The 24,378-nt window shown below is 44.6% G+C and overlaps 1 protein-coding gene across 2 annotated transcripts in view; it reads left to right on the top strand.

Moving 5' to 3' along the window:
* The first annotated feature begins 1,142 nt into the window (after positions 1-1,142).
* The window catches only part of LOC122543003 (serine/threonine-protein phosphatase 2B catalytic subunit gamma isoform-like), a 42,204-nt gene continuing 18,968 nt past the window's right edge, over positions 1,143-24,378 (top strand). The window contains exons 1-9 of one of the 2 annotated variants that reach the window (XM_043681158.2): positions 1,143-1,234; positions 5,756-5,953; positions 6,123-6,247; positions 10,245-10,356; positions 14,393-14,538; positions 14,918-15,057; positions 21,058-21,135; positions 21,938-22,032; positions 22,179-22,304. In XM_043681158.2, the coding sequence (XP_043537093.1) occupies positions 1,171-1,234; positions 5,756-5,953; positions 6,123-6,247; positions 10,245-10,356; positions 14,393-14,538; positions 14,918-15,057; positions 21,058-21,135; positions 21,938-22,032; positions 22,179-22,304 (1,084 nt within the window). In that variant the 5' untranslated portion in view covers positions 1,143-1,170. Of the gene's footprint in view, positions 1,235-1,678; positions 2,575-5,755; positions 5,954-6,122; positions 6,248-10,244; positions 10,357-14,392; positions 14,539-14,917; positions 15,058-21,057; positions 21,136-21,937; positions 22,033-22,178; positions 22,305-24,378 lie in introns of those variants that run through there. The other variant, XM_043681159.2, reaches the window with a different exon arrangement.

The following is a 24,378-nucleotide window of genomic DNA, read 5'->3' as shown; positions in this document are numbered from 1 at the left end:
AACTTCTTATCTATTCGCCCATACATCTACCATTGTTTTGTAATCATGTCACATGCTGACATACCATTTTTAACGGATTATATATTTCTTCCATCTCGCCCCCATTCTTGTTAACTCAGCTCTTAGCCTAAACAATTACACACTGATGTGAGTTCATTTACTCTGTATCAGAACTTATAATTGCAGAAATAACATTAATTCACCTATATCCCACAATCTTATCGTACTATAAGCTTTATTGTGAAATGCCCTTGCTGCTTCTTTCTGTGGTCAGCTACAACCCTTTAAAAGTTATTTCCTAGCTTAAAACTATTTTCTTTAAAAGACCCTCTATATTCATTAAAGTCTTAGCCTTAACTATGCTACAAGGATTCCGCGACCGTTTGTATAATGTTCCCCTTCCCCCACCACCTGCAAAAACAACATTTCTCATCTCCCACAAAGTGAAGTTGATGAATTTTTTTCCAGGTCCGGACGAGACCGTGAATCTGCACCGAAATAGTCACCGATGTCAAGACAGGGAGGGGACCTGGGTGGGCCTGCAGCAAGAGATATACCACACAGCCCATGAAAAGGCAGGCATAGCATAGCTAGATCCCATTGCTACACCTTTGATTTGGAGAAAATGGGATGGGTTGAAGGAGAAGTTGTTGAGAGAGAGAGAGGGAACAAGTTCAGGCCGAGGGCCCCGGCTCAAGGCCCCACCGGGTTTTCTCCGACTGCAAGACCACGGCGAAAGACGCCAGGCTCCAGGGCAGAGTGGGAGTTGTAGTCCAGGTTAGGACTACAGTTCCCGGCGGGACGTGCGAGACCGTAGGGCAAGACGGGAATTGTAGTCCTGACCGGGATTACCGTTTCCCGCGAACTATGCAAGGCCGCATGGCAGAGTGGGAGTTGTAGTTCGGTTTTGGACTACAATTCCCGTCTGCCCGTGCAATGCGATAGGGCAGGTCGGGAGTGGTAGTACAGTCTGGGATTACAGGTCCCCGCCGCCGTAAAGTGGCCGTGGGGCAGGCCGGGAGTTGTAGTACAGTCTGGGACTACAGATCCCGGCGGGCGTAAGGAGGCCGTGGGGCAGGCTGGGAGTTGTCGTCCCCTTTGGGACTACAGTTCCCGACGGGCGGTGCGCAGGCGCGAAGCTGAGGCTGAGGCCGGAGAGGGCGCGAGGAAATGGCGGCGCAGGCCCCGGCTCAAGGCCCCACGGGGTTGTCCACCGTGGAGAGGGTGGTGAAAGGTAGGGCGGGGCTCCGGCTGGTCTCTGAGGGTGGGCCTGTTGTTCAGGAGGTGGAGTGGGCAGGAACTGCAAACAGGAGCCGCCCTCCGTCGGCCGTTCGGCCCCTCCCTGAGGCGGGGGCTGGATCCCGGCCCGAACTTTCCAAAAGGTTCACCGGCCCCTGGGTGACCAGGACATTCCCCTGTAACTCCACTCACCCCCCCCCCCCACACACACTCCCCAATAACACCTCATCTCCCTTCACCCAGTCAGCCACCTCCCTGACTCCTGTCCCCTTACCCCTAACAGCCCTCTCTGTCCCCCCCCCCCCACACACACACGTACACATATAAACACACATACATATACACACTCATATATATATATATATATATATATACACACACTCACATACACACATATACACACTCACATACACACATATACACACACACATATATACACACACATATACACACACTCACATACACACACACATACACACATATATACACACACATATACACACACACATACACACATATATACACACACATATACACACACTCACATATACACACATATACATATACACACATACACACACACACTCACATATACACACATACACATACACACATACATATACACACATTTACACACATTTACACAGACACACACATACATACACACACACTCACATACACACACACTCACATATACATACACATATACACACACATATACACACACACTCACATATATACACACACACACTCACATATATACAATCACACATATACACACACCTCTCTCCAGACTCCACTGCCCCAGGGAGCTGCCTCCCAGTGTTGATCCTGTCAAATTCTCCCTCAGTCTTGGCTATTTCTGATTCTTCTGAAGACAGACTGTGCTGTCACATTGACATTCATCGAGGAGGCTGGCCATTCATCTCCGAACTGATGACAAACCAAACCCTGATTTGCTTATCTGGTTGCAAAGTTTCCACATGAACTGACCATTGAACGGGTGGAGAGCAGCATCAGCTTTGCACAAGAGAGATCTGACTTTATTGTGAGATATTGAGATCGCTGGATGCTTAAGATTTATCCGTTTGAATCCATCCACTGTTATTACTTTCCATATAATTGTCATTCTGAGATTAGCCTTCAGAAAGGCTTCATGTCTGAAACCGAGATATGCTGAGGTATGTATTCCATATGGCTATAAGAAATGGGAACAGGAGTAAGCCCTTTGGCCCCTCAAACCTACTCCGCCAGCAAGCTGTCAAACACCACCTTTTGGAAACTATGTGGCCAGCCCAGCAAAGCTAAGCTCTGATGAGTATGCTGTCAATACAGGTACACAGCACCTTTCCAAAAAAATTGAGATTTCAGACATTGTTGCACCACTTGATTTTTTTTAAGATAGGTCTCAAGCAGGAAAGATGTCATGCCAGTAGGTTTTTGCTGAAGCTCCTCGGATGCTGCCTGAACTGCTGTGCTCTCCCAGCACCATTGATCCAGAATCTGGTTTCCAGCATCTGCAGTCATTGTTTTTACCTTGTCCATATCTCTCAGCCCCAGAGAAGTTTAGATCACACAACACCAGGTTATAGGCCAACAGATTTATTCAAAAGTACAAGCTTTCGGAGCACTGCTCCTTCGTCTGGCCGTTGCCTGACCAGCTATCTGATGAAGGAGCAGTGCTCCAAAAGTTGTACTTCCAAATAAACCTTTTGGATTATAACCTGGTGTTGTGTGATCTTTAATTTTGTACACCCCAGTCGAACACCGGCTCCTCCACCCCAGAGAAATGATTATAAGATTGGAAGACTTTGACTTTGCTTTGTAGCAAATGTCATGTTCTCTCCAAAAATGGCAGTCGAGCCGTGGAGAACTGAGCTTTTTTTGTGGCTGGCTGGTGACTTTTTCATCTTTTTATTTATTGATGAATAAAATGAGTGAGGGCATCATTAGTTAAGCAAGCATTAATCGCCCATCCTTAATTATCCAGCGGGCAATCACGGGTTAACCACATTTCTCTGGGTCTGTAGTTATATGTTGGCCAGACCAGGTAGGGATTACAATTTTCTTCTCAGAAGGACGTTCGTGAATCAGATGGGTTTTCCTGGCAATGAATTTGTGGTCAGCGTTAGATTACCATAATTCTAATTCCAGGTTTTTATTGAATTGAAATTCCACCATCTGCCACAGTGGGATTCAAGCCTGACTCCCCAGAACATGACCAGGGTTTCTGGATTAACTGTCCAGCAATAATATCACTCATCTGTCACTTTCAGCGTGGTGTTACTTGCACATCATATTCTCTCCAAAGAAAGCAGAATGCCTGAACTGACTTGAAGTGTCAAGTCCGTTCTTCTGAACTCCAGAGAATGAAGGCTCATTTGTCCTCCATCTCTCTCAGTAGGACAGTCTCTTGTTGGGGGAAAAAAAGGGAGAAAAAAAACCCTTTTGCACCCCATTTAAGGTCAAGTCAGATCTCCCTTTGCTGAGGAGATCAGCACTGCAGACAATACTCTGGTCATGGTATTAGTAATACAATTGTAGCAAGGTTCCTCATAAACTTAATTCTTCACATGTGTCCATTCCTGACAAGACCAGGTTTTATTCTTCACAAGGGCCCATTCCGAAGTGCCCTTGAGAAATTAGTGATGAACTGCTGTGAAGCTGAATGCTGCTTATATTGGCTTCTTTGAGCAATTGCTTTGCTGTGGAGTTGGAGTCACATTTGGGCCAGATGGCCGGTCCATATTGAGGAGATAAGCTTTTTATCTCAGATTTATGAACAAATTGAGATGCTCCCAGCTGGCACAGTGATGTTTACCTTCATGTCACTGAAGCAGGAGTCCAGCCTCTGGATTTAGTGACATTATCACAGTGCTGCCCTTTCTCCCATCTCTAAACCCCAGTCAATGTCAGTCTGCCTTTTACTTTACTCACTATATGTTTATGTTAAACCCATGTTTTGTAAAAATGCATCTGACTGTCACTTTTAAAAGTCTTTTTAAAATTCTTTTAGCCAAAATGAAATTTCATTATTATGTTGCATTGCTGTCCTCTTGCCTGTCAGTCCAGCTGCCTCTGTGCCATTACACCCTCCTTGTGTCCTCACTTTCCGACCAAGCTTTGTATTGTTGCCGTTCAGTTTCGACTCCTCTTCATGCTCTGTGCATGCACACTGTTTCCCAATGCAAAGTGAGGAATTTCTTCCTGCTGTATGGTTTCTGTCTTTTAACCAACCTCTGTCCGTGCTAATACCACTCCCCAAGCCCATGTGCATCAAATTCTCGTGACTGGACAGGAACACAGTGGGGCTGGAGAGATGAGATGTTGGCACGACATCTGATTCAGGAGGGTGGACAAAAAAGTTCCTGAAAATGTGGAGAAGGGGATTTGAGTGAGAGGAGAGCAGTGAAGCATGAGGGGAGTGTGGGGACACTGGATAAGCATGCACTGGCAATAAGTCAAACAGGCCAAACTGTACTTCCAAAAGAGTACTGGACCTGTTTTAATTGAATTGCTAGTTCACCTGAAGTGCTCTCTCTCACATCCCCTGTGCTGAAGATAATCCTGGGTAGAGGAATTAAAAAAGAGAAGATCAGAATTGTACATCTGACTGCACTCAAATGTGCTGTCTAAGCCTGTTCAGAGAGAGTCAGGATTTACCGCACCCAAAGAAATCCTCTCTCTGCCCCATCTTTACAATAATTACTTCTGTAGCACCTATAACATAATGAAAAACATTTTACACACGAGCAAACACATGAGACCGTACGACTCCTGGAGCTTGCTCTCCCATTTGCTGAGATCATGTTTGGTCCAACTTGTAGCTTCGACCCAACTTTCATGTCTTTTCTCATTCCCCACAATAACATATACATAGACAACCGTGTTGCTGTCTGCCACTGAGTTCTGCAATCCCTCACCTTAGAGATAATAAAAAAGGTCTTCACAGACTTCTCTTCAGGGGAAGAATAAAATTGGGCTTGAAACAATAATGCTGTTTCTTTCTCTGGCTGTTGCCACACTTTAAGTTTTTCCAGCACTTTTTATTTCAGATCTTCAGCACTCACAGTATTTTACAGCCCCTGAAGTATGGTAAATGATTAAAATATAGCAAAGTCACCCCGCTTCATGAACAATTGACTGGGTCATTCATTTGAAATGTTGACTACATTACATTTGAGGAACCCTCCCTTTTTTCTTACATAATTTTCTTTCTCATTTGCCTTGAGTATGTTCTGAAATTCATTAAAAAGACTGTTCTTTACAACAGTGCGACATTCCCTGGATACTGACCCTCTGACAGTGCAGTACTCCCTTGTTAATGACCTTTTCAACAGTGCAGCTGCCCCTCAATGCTATTGCTTGACAGTGTGCTTTTCCCAGTGTACAGAATTCAGTGGTTGCTGATAGTCATTTGTGGCACAGGCCATGTTTGAGAGTAGTTCTGTGAGTGTGTGAAGCTGTGTTCTGGGTTGAATTCACGAGGAACTCAGTGTTTTTCTCTACCTCGCAGCTGTTCCGATTCCCCCAGCCCGCCGCCTCACCATGCAAGACGTCTACTCAGAAGGGAAACCGAAACTTGATGTCCTCAAGGCTCATTTCATTAAAGAGGGGAGACTGGAGGAAGATGCTGCCATCAAGATTATTGAGGATGGAGCTGCTATCTTTCGCAAGGAGCGGACACTTATCGAAGTGGATGCCCCCATCACAGGTCTGGGCTGTTTCTGCCCCTTCCCTCACTTCTATCCCCCAATCCCTGTCCTGGCTCCCCCCTCCATCCCAGCCACCTTCCCAACAATCGGGTTGTGTGGGACCATTGTGTTTGTTTGGACGTGGAAGTGGTTCACTGAAATTGCTCTCTTCCATTCTATTTCTGTCAGTTTGTGGTGACATTCACGGTCAGTTCTTTGACCTGATGAAGCTGTTTGAAGTGGGTGGTCCACCCAGCAGCACCCAGTATCTCTTCCTCGGAGACTACGTAGATCGTGGCTACTTCAGTGTTGAGGTGAGTTGCGGTGTAACTATCTCTATGTCTGAACGACCAGGGAAGAACTCATTGACCGTGCTGTACATGATTGATCTTGCCCTTACACAGAGTATCTGAATTGGAGGTTATTGTGCTATGGTCTAGCTATCACTGACTATCCTCTTGAGCATGTCAAGGACAAGCAGTTTGATGTTGGAATGTTTGAAAGTTCACTCACTAGATCTGGTGCATGATACTGCTGCATATTCTGACTGACCTGTTGTGCATGTTTGATACTCCCAACATCCCACATGGCCGGGATTCAGTATGATATTCAGATTCACACACAGCAATATCTAACCAAAACTGGTGAGCTTTATGGTTAAAAATAAAAACCTTGATGTCCTGAAAAGCCAATTGGTTTGTTAATCCTTTAAAGGAAGGAAACCTGGTTTCCCTTTCTCAGCCTGGCCTTCATGTGTCTCCATGCACACACCAACTCGAATTGCCCTCTGGTGAGAACGGGAAAGCCCCATTCATCCACCAAATTGCTGCAGTCCAGGAAAGTCCATCATCAGCACCTCAAGGCAGCTCAGCAGAGGCAATAGATACAGAGGTTCCAGTGCTACCATACTCAAATTAGGAACAAAAGTGGACCATTTAACCCTTCCAATCTGCTCCACTATTTAGCAGGATCTTGGCTTCTCGGATCATGGCCTGAATTTTCCTTGGCAATTCCTTGGGGAGGCAAAGTCCTCAGACACGGCCTTCAGAGAAAATATTTTACTTATTTCCATCTCAAATGGGAGACCTTATTTTTAAACCATGTACCCTAGTTCTCATTTCTGCCCTGAGGAAAATTTCTCAGCTTTCAACCCTATCATTTCCGCTCAGATGTTTCAAGAAGATTGTCTCTCATTTATTGCAGGACCAAACTGTCTAACCTCTCCCCATAACTAACCCCGACATCCCAGAAATGAGCTGAGTGAATATTCTCTGTACTGTTTCCAATGCAGTTTTGTCCTTTATTAAACAAGGAGACTAAAACCGTGCGTTGTCACACCCATGCCAGCCTTAGTAATGTCCCTACGTGTAAATTCCATTCTCCTTGCATTGAATGCCAACATTCTTTAGTCTTCCTAATCATTTGTTGTACCTGCATACTCAGTTTTGTGATTTCATACCAGTGCGTCCAGATTGCCCAATATAACCAAGTCCTAATGTATCTTCCATTGCTTTTCTGCTCTTCCTGCCGAACTGAGCAAGTTGACGTTTTCCCACGGTGTGCTCCCTCTGCCAAAGTTTTGTTTATTTTCTTAACCTGTCTGTATCCATTTACCATCTCCTTCTGTTCCCTTAACAACTTAATCTCCGATCTATCCTCGCATTTCTGATGCAGCATGCCTCAGTTCGTCACATCATACGTGCAGCATTACTTTTGTTAGTCGCATCAAATTGTGCTGTGTGCCTCTCCCCAGAGGAGGTTGTATTAACACAGAACTACAGGAAGGACCATATCATTAACCTCTCAGCAAGTCACTGTGAGTGTTTCACTTTGCCCAATCCAGTGCTGTATCGTGTGTTCTGTCTGAAGCTGTGAGGAGCAATCTGATTTTGGAGATTTTGTTGTAATCTGCATCTGAAATGTGTGGTATGTAAACCAGATTACTGAAACATTTGCTCTGTTTTTCCTGGCTGTGATGTGTGCAATGAGTGTGCTCCTGCTGAAATGGAGAGACCTTGGCGACACCTTTTTGTGTGTCTTTACTGTTGGTTTGTACGCTCCATTGACAATGTCAGCACTTATTCCTGTCTGTTGTGAGCTACCTTCTTGAAGTGTTGCTGGTGTTGCTGGTACATTGATGGGGAAGGAATTCCAGGACTTTGACCCAGTGACATTGAAAGAATGGCAATATATTTCCAAGTCAGGATGGTCAGGTGGTGATGTTCCCATCTATGTACTACCCTGATCCATTGAGGTGGAAGTAGTCCTGGTTGGAAGATGCTGCTGAAAAAGACTTGGTGAGTTTCTGTGGTGTGGCTTGGAGATGGTGCAACAATAAAAACAAAAACAGACATTGCTGGAAAAGCTCACAGGTCTGGCAGCATCTGTGAAGAGAAATCTGAGTTAACCCTCCCTCGGAACGCGAAACTTCTGGTTTTGTTTCTGATTTACAGCATCCACAGTTTTTTTAGTTTTTTTTGTGGATGGTGCACTCTGCTGCGACTGAGCATTAGTGGTGGAGGAAGTGAATTTCCAATGTGGAAGTTAAGATGCTGATCAAGTGGGCTGCACTTAGTGTGTACAGAGCTGCTTGTATTCACACTCAGTAAGTGGGTAACACAAGATAGCAAAGTGTTGTAAAGTGGACATGACAAGGATGCTAGGCGAAAGTGAGGACTGCAGATGCTGGAGATCAGAGTCAAGGTTAGAGTGATGCTGGTTGATTTTAAATAGCTGAAGTTAATGAGCAAAACTCAAGCGGGCAAAGTATAAGGTGGGAAAGTGTGACATGGCAGGAATAAAAAGAGAGAATGATGGTGGAATTCTGAGGGGCCAAGGAACCTCTGTGTTCTTGTGCATGAACCACAAAAGGTGGGTACGTTGGTGCTATCAGTAATTCTGAAAAGTGTGTTGCTGGAAAAACGCAGCAGGTCAGGCAGCATCCCAGGAGCAGGAGAATCGACATTTCAGAGAACACCTCTGAGACACCCGCACCAACCAACCCAACCTCCCCGTGGCTGAACACTTTAACTCTCCCTCCCACTCCGCCAAGGACATGCAGGTCCTTGGCCTCCTCCATCGCCAGACCATGGCAACACGATACCTGGAGGAAGAACGCCTCATCTTCTGCCTAGGAACCCTCCAACCACAAGGGATGAATGCAGATTTCTCCAGCTTTCTCATTTCCCCTCCCCCCACCTTATCTCAGTCCCAACCCTCGGACTCAGCACCACCTTCTTGACCTGCAATCTTCTTCCCGACCTCTCCGCCCCCACCCTCTCTCCGGCCTATCACCCTCACCTTAACCTATCGCATTCCCAACGCCCCCCCCCCCCCCTCCAAGTCCCTCCTCCCTACCTTTTATCTTAGCCTGCTTGGCACACCCTCCTCATTCCTGAAGAAGGGCTTATGCCCGAAACATCGATTCTCCTGCTCTTTGGATACTGCCTGACCTGCTGCGCTTTTCCAGCAACACATTTTTCAGCTCTGATCTCCAGCATCTGCAGTTCTCACTTTCTCCTAGCTATCAGTAATTCAAAAGGTTAACAAGGTCGATAAATGTGGAGCCAGGAAAAGCACAGCAGATCAGGCAGCATCAGAGGAGCAGGGGAGTTGAAGGTTCGGGCAGGAACCTTCAACAGGAGGGCAGTCAACACTGGTCATATTGAATGGCAGATCCATCTCAAAGGGCCACATGACTGCCTCCTGTTCCTGATCTCCATATTTTTAGCTACTACCTCCAGTGGTCTCAACAAGTCTGAAGGTCAAAATGTGTAGCCAGTAGTGTGTCTATTAATGGTCCAGGATAGTGAATACATAGAGCAGTGAGGTTAGGGGAGAGGGCGTAATGGGTGCCCGTGTGAGGGAGCTGGAGTAACATCAGTAGAAATTCTGTCTTGTTCATGTTGATCTTATCAATCGCATGGCCTGTGCAATGTAACCTATATGCCTCTGTCTAAGTTCTTCTTCACCTATGATCTGTATGTACTTGCTCACTATGAACTGCTTGTACTGCTCGTAAACAAAACGTTTCACTGTAGTAGGTACACGGGACAAGAAATAAATCAAATCAAATCATAGTCACTACAGGGCACTAATGGGAGAGGAATTACTGAGTCACAGTAAGTGGGAATTGAATTAATATCAGGAGGGATACATTCAGTAACACAGGGCACTGGGAGGGTGTGGGAGAGGGGTGACTGAGTGACAGCGCTCTTCACTCGCATCTTTCAGTTTGACTGCGATGCTTATCTAGTTGCGTGCTTAGTTTGCCTATCCCTGCTTCACTTGTTAAACATTTCTTCCCTGCAGTGTGTTCTGATGCTCTGGGTTCTGAAGATTCACCACACAAGCACACTGTTTCTGTTACGAGGGAATCATGAATGCAGACACCTCACTGAATATTTTACCTTCAAGCAGGAATGTGAGTATAACCTGCAAGTAAACTCTGCGATCAGGCCAATTGGCACACATCCTCCTGACCCAGAACCCCTGCTCTCATACCCTGACCTTGACTCTCTTCACCTCTCAGTTCCTTGATCCAGAACTCCAGCTTGCTGACCTGGAAGCTTTGAGGACTTGGATCATGTTGTGCTGAGCATTCTCAGCTGTTCCTAAAGGACTGCTCCCCTTGTTTTCCCTCTTGGCTCCCTCCATTTCCCCAATCTTTCTCTTGCTTACTTCCCAATTTACTGTGTGCTTATTGTCTTTGAATTGTCACTGCTTTCAACATGTTTCCTTCATTCCTGTCAGTGGTTGTCAGAGGCTTTTTGTCACAGTTTATCAGTAAATGCCATTGTAGGGAATTAAAGTATCATCCCCTTTTGTGTCAGTATTGTCTGCTTTTTAATGGCTCATTACAGAGATAATCCTGAAGGATTAATCCTGATAACTAACTCTCTGAATTTAGGTTGTGTTATTGTGTGACTGCTGATTGCTTCTGTTTATCATCATCATCACGGTATCTTGTTTGGAATGTAGTGGGAACTCCCTCCTATTTGAGTTTCTGACAATTGACTGTTTATTATGGAGCTGAACACTGCCCTGATGAGGAGAGCACTTTCACATGCATGGAAGCCCGATTTTTTTTGTGTGAGCTCAGAAGCTCTTGAAGCTATTCACATCCAGTGAAAGAATTGTTGCATCGCAGCCATTGTTGTTGGAATGTAGGGAATATAGCAGCCCTTTCATGCACTGTAAAATCCCACAGACAGGCATGGAAAAAATCAGATGATCATCTTTTCTTCATGATATTGGTAGAGGATAAATGTTTGAGTAAAGGTTTTGGCAAAAATTCTCCTACTCTTACTTAAGCTAAGACCAAACCCTGTCAGACCAGATTCCTTCACAGGTTTCTCCTCCAGAGATCTGCCAAAGAAGGACAGAAAGCTCAGTGGGGTTTTATATCGGTGTGATAGAGTTGTCTAAAAATTATCTTGCACTTATTTCAAACTTTGTCCTTTAACCACCATTGCCTTGGAAACACTCTGCATTCCGATATAACAAGATGACTGGAATTACATTGATCTGGTTTCTTAATGATAACAATCCAGTGTAACCCTTTGGCATACTATTCAGCGACTCTGTCTTAGCCCCAGGCTCCTCAAACAGAAGATTCAAGGCCTGGGATTGGGCACACTCCAAGATTAGGTCACATCATTCACCAATTCCCAAGTTATGGAGGAGCTGGACAAATGCAGTTCTATGATTAACTTGAATTATGTACAGTTCATTCTGAGTTCCAACTGGGCATAGGCTTTAACTGAGATAGCTCACTGACTGTATCCTGTAGCAGCTGAGGTGGGCAACTCTTTGACCTCCAAAGACTGGTATTCTGTCCTTGCCAAAAGTTTGTGCATGAGCTAGCAGGCTCTGAAACCAGAGAACTGTTGTGTTGCACTTCAGGACTGAAGTGACTGTGTCTTACTGTAAACTGCTTACAGGATGCTGTATATAATGATCCAGCTGATGGTCACACTGAGTAAATCAAGATCTGGAGTGAAATCTTGCTGGATCTCCTTAACAGCTGACCCAGGGAGCTGGCTGTTAAGGAGATCTTTGAGGAGAGTGCAGAGTTTGATGGAGAGGAGCTCAGTATTTGAGGCCCAGAACTGAAGGCAGTTCTGGAGCATTTAATGTCAGTGATTGAGCAAGAGGCTGGAATTGGAGAACAGCATAGATCCTGTTGAAGTAGAGGGGTTTATAGAAATATGGAGGAAATTGAAATTGAGTACAGTTTTGTAAATGAGGCCGTTGCCAGATCAAGAGCTTGTGTTGGTCAGCAAGCACAGGTGTGATTGGGTTACAGACATGATGTCAGTTTGAATGTAGATAGCAGAGTGTTTAATGTAGTGGTATTGGATATTGAGTGAGAACTGTGGGAGGAAGCCAGGGGAGGATTTAATGATCTGGCTAATAGTTAATTTTGCTGATTTAGTGCATTTGGCCTGCAGTTTTAAGCAAGTAGTGCAATTGATATAATCCAGTATGTATCAGAGAGGAGGGAATTGTGAACCATTGGAATATTTATGACATGAGTTGATATTACTGTGACAGTTTATGGCAGAAGGAGGCAATATTATTGGTCATAAGCTTGTCTTCAGCTCAGAATAATCTAGGTTTAATTTTTGGTTAGGAAACCTGGGTCCCAAAAGATTTTAGGGCAGTTTGGGATGACCTGACTTGGATCTGAAGCAAGTACAGTTTCTTTTAGAACATAGAACAATACAGCACAGAACAGGCCCTTCGACCCACGATGTTGTGCCGAACATTTGTCCTAGCTTAAGCACCCATCCATGTACCTATCCAATTGCCGCTTAAAGGTCACCAATGATTCTGACTCTGCCACTCCCACAGGCAGCGCATTCCATGCCCCCACCACTTTCTGGGTAAAGAACCTACCCCTGACAGCCCCCCTCTAGCTTCCACCCTTCACCTTAAATTTATGTCCCCTTGTAACACTCTGCTGTACCCGGGGAAAAAGTCTCTGACTGTCTACCCTATCTATTCCCCTGATCATCTTATAAACCTCTATCAAATCACCCCTCATCCTTCACCGTTCCAATGAGAAAATGCCTAGCACTCTCAACCTATCCTCGTATGACCTATTCTCCATTCCAGGCAACATCCTGGTAAATCTCCTCTGCACCCTCTCCAAATCTTCCACATCTTTCCTAAAGTGAGGCGACCAGAACTGCACACAGTACTCCAAATGTGGCCTTACCAAGGTCCTGTACAGCTGCAACATCACCTCACGACTCTTGAATTCAGTCCCTCTGCTCATGAACGCTAATACACCATAGGCCTTCTTACAAGCTCTATCCACCTGAGTGGCAACTTTCAAAGATCTATGAACATAGACCCCAAGATCCCTCTGCTCCTCCACCTTACTAAGAACCCTACCATTAATCCTGTATTCCGCATTCTTATTTGTCCTTCCAAAATGGACAACCTCATACTTGACAGGGTTGAACTCCATCTGCCACTCCTCAGCCCAGCTCTGCATCATATCTAAGTCCCTTTGCAGCCAACAACAGCCCTCCTCACTATCCACAACTCCACCAATCCATCTGCAAATTTACTGACCCATCCTTTGACTCCCTCTTCCAAGTCATTAATAAAAATTACAAACAGAATTTTCTGCAGACAACTTTATCAGAAAAGTTATGGGAATAAGTAGAAAAATTTAGCTTGTGTAACTTCAAAATGAGAAGAGTTTGGTTGAAAATCTTCTGCTTAGTAAAAGCTGAGAAAGTCAAAGCTCGCATTTATGACAAACATAAAGATTTGATCGAGAGGGGTAATATCTCTGGATTTGAATCTCTAAAATGATGGTGTGCACAAAAAGGTTGAAAACTGTTTTGTTCTATGTCTCAAGATTTTCCTGAACTGTCATCTATATCTTGAGGTTTGTTGTTTTTTTTTCTTTTTGAATTTGAACTGGATGAAAAACTTCTGTTGTTAAAGAAATTCTGCGGACTATGTGATTGCTTCAGTAACTGACTACCACATCAACTAACTTCTCAAAAGAGAAACCATTGATCAAGCTTGATATTGTTCTGGAATTTGATGTGTTCAGTAGCACTATCAACTGGGATCATAGCCCATGAAACAGGATCAGAGCATTTTTGGCCAATGTGCTGACCCAAACCATATAATTCAACTCACAAGCCAGTTCCACGTTGTGTGTAACTCACTGCTGCTTGTGGCATGTTGCTGCCAGATATCCAACATGATAGCAGGTGACTACGCTTCACTTGGTGGAAAGCAGTCTTTTCTTGGAGAACTTCTTCAGCTGATACCAGTGGATTTGTTTAATCTTGTTTAAAGACAAACCTGCTGGAAGCTGAGAGTAATTTAAGGGCGTGCACAGCAGTTTGGTATGGGGATGGGGAAAACCCATGAGTGAGTGAGCTTATTGAATGGTTGTTTTGTTTAATTGTTTTTGTCCTTCTCCCCAGGTAGGATCAAGTACTCGGACCATCTCTACAATGCCTGCATGGGTGCGTTTGATTGTCTACCCCTGGCTGCAATAGTCAATCGTCAGTTCCTGTGTCTGCATGGGGGCCTCTCGCCCGATGTGCACACACTAGATGACATCAGGAGAGTAAGTACGATCCGTCCTTGAGCTGGGATAAGGAGTCACACATGCCAAAGTGAATTGACAGACCTGTTCATGTTGGTGAACAGTTCTCCTTTCCCTGTCCTGTCACTCCTCAGCAAGCTACTGTTGTATCTGATTCATCTTTTGCAGGTATCAGTCCTCCATATTCTAGTCTCTGTCACTTCCCTGCTTTCTGTCCCAGTTTGTGAGATCTTCCTGTGCATAAATTGGGTCTTGAGCTTCTGGTCTTAAAACAATGACTGGACCTCAGATGACCCGTTTTGTTGACTGTCCTCAATTTTCTGGTGCCCTGAGATTGTGAAGTGTGTTCAGTAATGTTCTTTCCTTGCTTCATTTTAACGTCTTGTCTTATGTCTTTCAGTTAGACAGATTCAAAGAGCCACCAGCCTTTGGGCCTATGTGTGACTTGCTGTGGTCAGACCCAACAGAGGATTACGGCAGTGAGAAGACACCAGATCACTTCAGTCATAACACTGTACGAGGCTGCTCCTACTTCTTTAGGTTTGTGTTAGGGCACATGTGCAAAGATTGTGAAGATTGGTGTGTCCCATAATAATACCATAAGATAGAGAGGTAGAATTATGCCATTCTGCCCGTTGAGTCTATTCTGTCATTTGATCATGGGTGTTATGTTTCTCAACCTCATTCTCCTGTCTTCTTCTGGGCGGCACAGTGGCTAGCACTGCTGCCTCACAGCGCCAGAGACCCGGGTTCAATTCCTGCCTCAGGCAACTGTCTGTGTGGAGTTTGCACATTCTCCCCGTGTCTGTTGGGTTTCCTCCGGGTGCTCCGGTTTCCTCCCACAGTCCAAAAATGTGCAGGTCAGGTGAATTGGTCATGCTAAATTGCCCGTAGTGTTAGGTGAAGGGGTAAATGTAGGGGAATGGGTCTGGGTGGGTTGCTCTTCAGAGGGTCGGTGTGGACTTGTTGGGCCAAAGGGCCTGTTTCCACACTGTAAGTAATCTAATCTAAAAAGAAAATAACCTTCGATCCATCACCGATCGAGAGCCTGTCTATCTCTATCTTAAATGCACTCAATAACTGGGCGTCCACAGCCTTCCGGGGCAATGAGTTCCACAGTGTAACCACCTTCTGGCTGAAGAAATTCCTCCTCATCTCAGTCCTAAAGGGTCATCCCTTCACTCTGATGCTATGCCCTCAGGTCCTAGTCTCACCATGCCCACTCTATTCAGCCTCTCAGTATTCTGTAAGTTTTGATCAGATCAACTCATTCAAGTGTAGACCTAGAGTCCTTAACTGCTTCTCATATGACAAGCCCTTCATCCTTGGGAATCATTCTTGTAAACCTCCCCTGGAATCTGTCCAAAGCCAGCACATTCTTGCTTGGATTTGGGGCCCAAAACTATTCATATTAATCCAAACACAGTCTGACCAGAGCCTTATACAACCCCAGCAATCAATCTCTATGCTTGTATCCTACACTATCAAAATGAATGCTAACATTGCATTTGCCTTCGCAACTGCCAACTGAACCTGCATGGCAATCTTAACAGAATCATGAACTAGGATTCGCAAGTACCTTTGTGCTTCAGATTTCCAAAGCCTTTCCGTGTTTAGAAAATAATTTGCGCCTCCATTCTTTATACCAATGTGCACAACCTCTCACTTTCCCACACTATACAGAGGAACCTTGATTATCTGAAGGACACGGGTGCGGAGTATTTTGATCGGTTAATTGAATTCCAGATAATCCAATGCCGGATAACATAGTTTAGCTGAGCATCGGGACCTTGCAGTCTTGCCAGATATTCCTATGTTCGGGTAATGATTGGGTAATCGAGGTTTCTCTATATTCTGTCTGTCATTTCTTTGCCCACTCCTCCTGGCCTGTCGAACTCCTTCTGCAGTCTCCCCACTTCCGAAACACCAGCTGCCCCTCCACCTATCTTTGTATCATCTGAAGGCTTAGTGACAAAGCTCTCAGTACCTTCATCCAGATCCTTTTAATTTATAATGTGAATAATAATGGGCCCAACGGTGACCCCTGCGCAAGTTCATTAATTACTGGCTACCACCCTGAAAAAGACTCCTTTATCCTGTCTTCTGTCAGTCAGCCAACCTCTGTCCATGCCAGTACCTTGCCCTTCACACCATGGCCACTTATTTAAGAGCTAACTGTGCCATACTTTGTCAAAGGCCTTCTGGGAATCCAAATTGATCACGACCAGTATCATTTTCCAGCACTCCACTGTCAACTTGTGCCTCTCTCTTACCTTTGATAAATCTAAAAATACTCTTGCAATTTTCTTTTATATTATTACCAACTTGGTCTCATATTTCATCTTCTCCCCCTTATTATTTTTTCAGTTATCCTGTGTTGGTTTCTAAAGGCATTTCAGTACTCTGCTTTCCCAATAATCTTCACCAAATTGGTTTGTTTTTCTTTTGCTTTTATGCAGTCCCTGACTTCCCTTATTAGCCATAGTTGCCTCATCCTCCCCTTATTATGTTTCTTCTTCCTTGGGATGAATTTCTGCTGTGCCACCTGAATTACTGCAGAAACTCCTTCATTGCTGCTCCACTGTCTTCCAGTCAACTCTGGCCAACACCCCTTGCATGTTTTTCTAATTATCTTTACTCAGTTGTGGTATTATTACATCTGATTCCAGCTTCTCTCTCTCAGAAATCATCCTGCAGTTAAGCATATTTTGGTCACTGGCCCCGAGGGGTTCTTTCATCTTAAGCTCCCGAATCAAGTCTGCCTCATTGCACATCACCAAATCCAAAATTGCCTGTTGCCTCGTGGGCTGTACCACAGTCTGCTCCAAAAATGGAATCAATTTAGGTAAAGGGGCAGTACAAAGAGATCTGGGCGTTCTTGTACACCAATCAATGAAGGTAAGCATGCAGGTACAGCAGGTAGTGAAGAAGGCTAATAGCATGCTGGCCTTCGTAACAAAAGGGATTGAGTATAGAAGCAAAGAGGTTCTTCTGCAGCTGTACAGGGCCCTGGTGAGACCACACCTCGAGTACTGTGTGCAGTTCTGGTCTCCAAAGTTGAGGAAAGACATTCTGGCTATTGAGGGAGTACAATGTAGGTTCACGAGGTCAATTCCTGAAATGGCGGGACTACCTTACGCTGAAAGACTGGAGCGACTGGGCTGGTATACCCTTGAGTTTAGAAGACTGAGAAGGGATCTGATTGAGACATATAAGATTATCAAAGGATTGGACACCCTGCAGGCAGGAAACATGTTTCCGCTGATGGGTGAGTGCCGAACCAGAGGACACAGCTTAAAAATACCTGGTAGACCATTTAGGACAGAGATGAGGAGAAACTTCTTCACCCAGAGAGTGGTGGGTGTGTGGAATGCTCTGCCCCAGAGGGCAGTGGAGGCCCAGTCTCTGGATTCATTTGAGAAAGAGTTGGATAGAGCTCTCAAGGATAGTGGAATCAAGGGTTATGGAGATAAGGCAGGAACAGGATACAGATTAAGGATGATCAGCCATGATCATATTGAATGGTGGTGCAAGCTCGAAGGGCAGAATGGCCTACTCCTGCACCTATGTCTATTGTCCATCTCACAGACATTTCACAAATTCCTTTTCTTGAGATCTGCTACCAATCTGATTTTCCCTGTCCACCTGTATTTGAAGGCTTCTATGATTATTGTAATGATGCCTTTACTAACTCCTGATTTGTTTTCTTGCCCACATCCTGACTGCTGTTAGGAGGCCTGTACGTAACTCCCATTGCATCTTAATCCCTCTCTCATAGGACAGGATTGAATCATCTGGTGAACTGTCATTGACCTTACTCTTCTCACTCTCGGCTGAAGTCCTTTTAATAAGAAGTGCTCTCTTCCACCACAATTCCCTCTTGTGGACTGTACTGTCTGATGGACTCTCAGTGTAGACATTTCTTTTTCTTCCTGTCCCACTCGGTTTGTCCAGAAGCCAGTGCCCCATGAATGGAAACCTATTTTCCCCAAACCCATCTTGGAGTGAGGCATCAAAATTGCTAATCTTATTTGCCCTCTGTTAATTTGCTCATGACTCAATTAATAATCCAAAATGTATTCCCTTTCCGGTTCTGCTTTTTCATTCTCCCCGTGTCTGCGTGGGTTTCCTCCGGGTGCTCCGATTTCCTCCCACAGTTCAAAGATTTGCAGGTTAGGTGAATTGGTCATGCTAAATTATCCATAGAATTAGGTGCATTAGTTAGGGGGAATGGGTCTGGGTGGGCTGCTCTTCGGAGAGTCGGTGTGGACCAGTTGGGCCGAATGGCCTCTTTCCACACTGTAGAGAATCTAATCTAATTCAGGCCTCAGCTGATCATACTCCTGCAGCAGAATCATTGCAGCAGTATGGAAGATGTCCTTCAGCCAATTGAGTCTGCACTGACAAAAACTGCCCTAAATCTGCCCTCGTGCTACTTTTCAGTACATGGCCTTGAATGTTATAACATTTCAAGTGCTCATCCAATTTCTTATTAAAGCTTCTGAGATTTCCTGGTTCAATTATCCTTCCAGGTTGTGTATTCCAACCCTCACCGCCTTCTTGGTGAAAATATTTTCCCTCAAATCCCCTCTAAACCTCCTCCCCTTGGCCTTAAAATTATATTCCCTTGTTACTGACTCTTCCAGCAAGGGGAACAGATGCTTCCTCTTCCACCTGCCCATGTACTGAATAATCTTATACCCTTCTATCAGGGTCCGTCTTGGTCTTCTCTACTCGAAAGAAACCAATCCAAGCTGATCCAGCCTCTCTTCAAAACTGAAATGTTCTTTCCCAGGCAACATCCTGGTGAAACTCCTCTGCATCCTCTCCAGTGCAATCACGTCCTTCATGTTATGGACAGACCACAACAGCACACACTACTCCAGCTGTGGCCTAACCAAAATTTTATGCAACCCCAGCATGACCTCCCTGCTCTTGTAATGCAAACCACGTCTGGTAAAGGCACGTGTCCCGTACACTTTATTAACAACTGTATTCGCTTGTATTTGCCAAGATAACAGCATTCCCTTTCCATTTTACCCTAACCGGACACAAACTTAGGGGATGTCAGTTTCTCATGCTTGAAATTTCGTTACACTTGAAATAGATGAAGGAGGCACCGAGTTAGGGAGTATGCAAAGATGATTATCTGTAATGTGATGAGCGTCAGAGATTTTCGAGATGACCAAGATGTATATTTAACCATGTTATCATTATTTCACTGGCAGCACTTTGTGTGTAAACTATTCAACTTTGAAAGCCCTCATCCAGATGGTTTCCTAATGTTAAATCCACATTGGGGTTAGAAGAAGAAAAACTCATAGATCTACCTCTACATCACTGACTGTTGTGTAGCTCCCAGCTGCTGGTCTGACAATTTAGTCCAGTCAAAGTCAGTCAGGGCCCAGAGAGTTCCATGGGGTTGTTGTATTCAAATCCAACTGCTAATGGCTACATTTCCAAATGACTGTTCCAAAATATTAGTTGCATTTAACACTGCTGAGGATCATGAGCAGAGCTTGTTGCATGATTTTCCGCTGATCACTTGATGAAAAACAATTGCCAGATTGTAGTCAGTTGGAGAAGAAGGCAGAAAGAAAACCGATTCGAGCTCAAGAAACAAACAGGAGTCAGGATTTATTTGGTGACACTTGCTGTTTGTGAAAAGCTGGATTTGTTTCTGTGAATGAATGCTGGAATGGTGTTTGCAAGAATCCAGTTCCTGGAAAGGAAGGTGACGCATCAGGGTGTGAGCAGACAGTGAGGCAATATGGATGGAGCAGCTTTTAAATGAGTTACTAGGTCAGATCATTGTCATCCTTTGTGAAGTTTAATGCAATCTAGTGACTCATTGTGTCATTAAGATATGGGTGGGAGTTGGGGAGACTCGATTTGATCTATCGTGTGCTGTGGGTGTTTGACTGTGGCTTGTCTGTTACCCATATTTGTTACATGTTAAATTTGTGCTGTGAGATCATTGTCAATCGTCCATACATGTTTGAATGCGGAGCTTCTCTTTTTCGTGAATGAGTTGTTCTTTGTTGATTAAAGAAAGCTGGCTGATCTCTTTCTAATGCTAGACTGGATACAGTTGAAAACCAATATGATTTAAATGACCCATGATGAGTGAGACTAAAAAGGTATCAGCACACCCTGTCCCCCCCAACTGTAGCAGTAACACTGGGCTTTCTTTGTGAGCAATTTAAGCTGCACCATCACTGAATTAGATAGGATGAGGATGTGGATATGTGTGAAACTAGATAGTGGTGATGTTGTAGTTTGAATTCTGACCATGGGCTTGTGAGCAGTCCCATTGCACTGTTTTGTACATGCAGCCTGTTTTCCTCCTCTTATCTGCACATGATCCCTTATCACACTCCATCCTGCACCATGATAAAAAAAGGTTTGCTTCATTTTTTTCCACTGATTCCAAGGGAAATATGGATTTTCTAATGAGTTTACATGTTTTGTGAAGGAATTGAGGATTCCCAGTGGCTGAGCAATATTTTCATGCTGACACAACTTTCTTCTCCTTTTCAGTTATGCTGCAGTTTGTCGCTTTTTGCAGCACAACAACTTGTTGTCAGTAATCCGTGCACATGAGGCTCAGGATTCCGGGTAAGGACAGACATCTGATTGGAAGCCATTGCTCCCACCTCTTGGTTGCCTGTTTTTCCTGTCTCTCATAGCACTGGCACTGTTGTGGATATAGAGAGGCGAGGCGGGGCTCCCATTACCACACACGGGATTCTCAGTATCAGATTCAGTATCTGGAAAGGCTCTTACAGAAGTTGGTCCCACCACCCACTTTCTGCAGTGAGTCTCTGTCTCATTACCCACTCGGAGAAAGTGAGGACTGCAGATGCTGGAGATCAGAGCTGAAAATATGTTGCTGAAAAGCGCAGCAGGTCAGGCAGCATCCAAGGAGCAGGAGAATCGACGTTTCGGGCATGAGCCCTTCTAAAGAAGGGCTCATGCCCGAAACATCGATTCTCCTGCTCCCTGGATGCTGCCTGACCTGCTGCGCTTTTCCAGCAACACATTTTCAGCTCATTACCCACTAGCTCCAGTTTGTCTCGATTTCATCATCCACTCGCTCCAGTGAGTTTCAGTCCCATTACCCACTTTCTCCAGTGCATCTCAGTCCATTACCCACTAGCTCCAATACATTTCAGTCCCATCACCTACTCACTCCAGTGGGTCTTAGTTCCATCACCCACTTTCTCCAGTGAGTCTCTGTCCCATCACTCGCTCCAGTGCATCGAGGTCTCCTTTCTCTCTCTGTTCTCCTGCTGGTGTGAATCCAGTTTTTTCTCACTCCAATATGGAAGCAGTCTTTCATTGTCCATCAACCTCTGTGATACTGTGACTGATTATTTGGTTAGTGTATTGTTTATTCTTGGATTCTTTAAATTGACAGGTACCGAATGTATCGGAAAAACCAGGCAACTGGCTTTCCATCTTTAATAACCATTTTCTCTGCACCAAATTATCTAGATGTCTATAATAACAAAGGTGAGAAAGTTAATTCATTTATTTACCACTGCCATAGTATATACTTTTTTGAGTAGTCTGCTGTGTTTTCTGTTCATACTTAAGTCCATTGCAGTGTTTGATCTGTGCTGATTCATTGTGATGTGTTTGCATTCTCCTTCCTACAGCTGCTATATTGAAATATGAAAATAATGTGATGAATATTAGACAATTTAACTGCTCCCCTCACCCCTACTGGCTTCCAAACTTCATGGATGTATTCTCCTGGTCTCTGCCCTTTGTTGGTGAGAAAGGTAAGGGTTGCTTGCTTCAGGATTGATGAAGCTGGGCTTTATTATTACAGGAAGCTTATATTTATGAGTATAGCCTTTGGAACCTGAGATGTGGGTGAGGTGGACAGTCCAGCAGAGAGAGAATGTGTTGCTGAGAGACAGTAGGAGAGGAGTTAACTTTAGATAAATGTGAGGTGTTGCATTTTGGAAAGGCAAATCAGAGCAGGACTTATACACTTAGTGGTAAGGTCCTGGGGAGTGTTGATAAACAACAAGACCTTGGAGTGCAGGTTCATAGCTCCTTGAAAGTGGAGTCACAGGTAGATAGGATAGTGAAGAAGGCGTTTGGTATGCTTTCCGTTATTGGTCAGAGCATTGAGTATAGTAGTTGGGAGGTCATGTTGCGGCTGTACAAGACATTGAACATAAAACAGTACTGCACGTTACAGGCCTTTCAGCCATTAATGTTGTGCCAACCTTTTATCCTACCCTAAGATCAAACTAACCTCCATACCCAACATTTTACTATCATTCATGTGCTGAACCACGAGTCGCTTAAATGTCTCTAATATATCTGACTCTACTACCACCGCTGGCAGTGCATTCCATGCACCCACCACCCTCTGTGTAAGCAACCTACCTCTGGCATCTCTCCTAAACCTTCCTCCGATCACCTTAAAATTAAGTCCCTCATGATAGACATTTCCGCCCTGGGAAAAAGTCTCTGGCTGCCCATTCTATCTCTGCCTGTCAACATCTTGTACATCTCTATCAATTCACCTCTCATCCTCTTCGCTCCAATGAGAAAAGCCCCAGCTCCCTCAACCTTTCTTCATAAGATTCTTCGTCCAGGCAGCATCCTGGTAAATGTCCTCTGCACTGTCTCCAAACTTTCCACATCTTTCCTACAGTGAGGCGACCAGAACTGAATGCAATATTCCAAATGTGGTCTAATCACGGCTTTTGGAGCTGCAGCATAACCTCACAGCTCTCAAACCCAACCCCGCTGCTAATGAAAGCCAACACAGCATACGTCTTCTGAACAACCCTATCAACTTGGGTGGCAACTTTGAGGAATCTATGGACGTGGATCCCAAATCTCTCTGTTCCTCTACACTGTCAAGAATCCTGCCTTTAACCCTGTAATCTGCATTGAAATTCGCCATTCCAAAGTGAATCACTTCATACTTTTCCAGGTTGAACTACATTTGCCACATCTCAGCCCAGTTCTGCATCCTGGCAATGTTCCGTTGCAAGCTACAATAGCCCTCCACACTATCCACAAGTCCACCAACCTTTGTGTCATTGGAAAGCTTACTAACCCACCTGTCTACTTCCTCATCCAAGTCATTTAAAGAAGTCACAAAGAGCAGAGGTCCCAGAATAGATCCCCGTGGAACACCACTGGCCACAGCTCTCGGCTGAATACTTTGTATTTCTTACCACCCTCGGTCTCCCATGGGCCAGCCAATTCTGTATTAGACAGCCAAAATTTCCATGTATCCCATGCCTCCTTACTTTCTGAATGAGCCTACCATGCAGAACCTTATCAAACATCTTGCTAAAATACACATGCACCACATCCACTGATCTACCTTCATCAATGTGTTTTGTCACATCCTGAAAGAATTCAGTGACCTGCCCATCACAAAGCCATGCTCACTATCTCTAATCAAGCTATGCTTTTCCAAATAATTATAAATCCAGTCTCTCAGAATCCTCTCCAGTAGTTTGCCCACCACCGATGTAAGACTAATTGGTCTGTAATTCCCAGAGTTATCCCTATTCCCTTTCTTTGACACTCTTCAGTCATCTGGTACTACTCCAGTGGACAGTGAGGATGCAAAGATCATCGCCAAAGGCACAGTAATATCTTCCCTCACATCCTGTAGTAACCTTGAGTAGATCCCATCTGACCCGGGGGCTTATCTATCTTCATGTTTTTCAAAATTTCCAGCACATGCTCCTTCTTAACATCAACCTGTTTGAGTATATCAGCCACTCCCCCACCTCTTTTACCTCCCTCCCTATTCCTTTTGAAACATCTCAATCCTGGAACATCCAACAACCATTCCTGCCCCTGTGATATTCAAGT

This window comes from Chiloscyllium plagiosum, unplaced genomic scaffold (genome assembly GCF_037043375.1).
Source record: "Chiloscyllium plagiosum isolate Xiang-an unplaced genomic scaffold, Cpla_swu_hap1 HiC_scaffold_48, whole genome shotgun sequence".
Lineage (NCBI taxonomy): Eukaryota > Metazoa > Chordata > Chondrichthyes > Orectolobiformes > Hemiscylliidae > Chiloscyllium > Chiloscyllium plagiosum.
The sequence above is the reverse complement of the archived record's forward strand: the minus strand, read 5'-3'. Positions and strand labels throughout refer to the sequence as shown.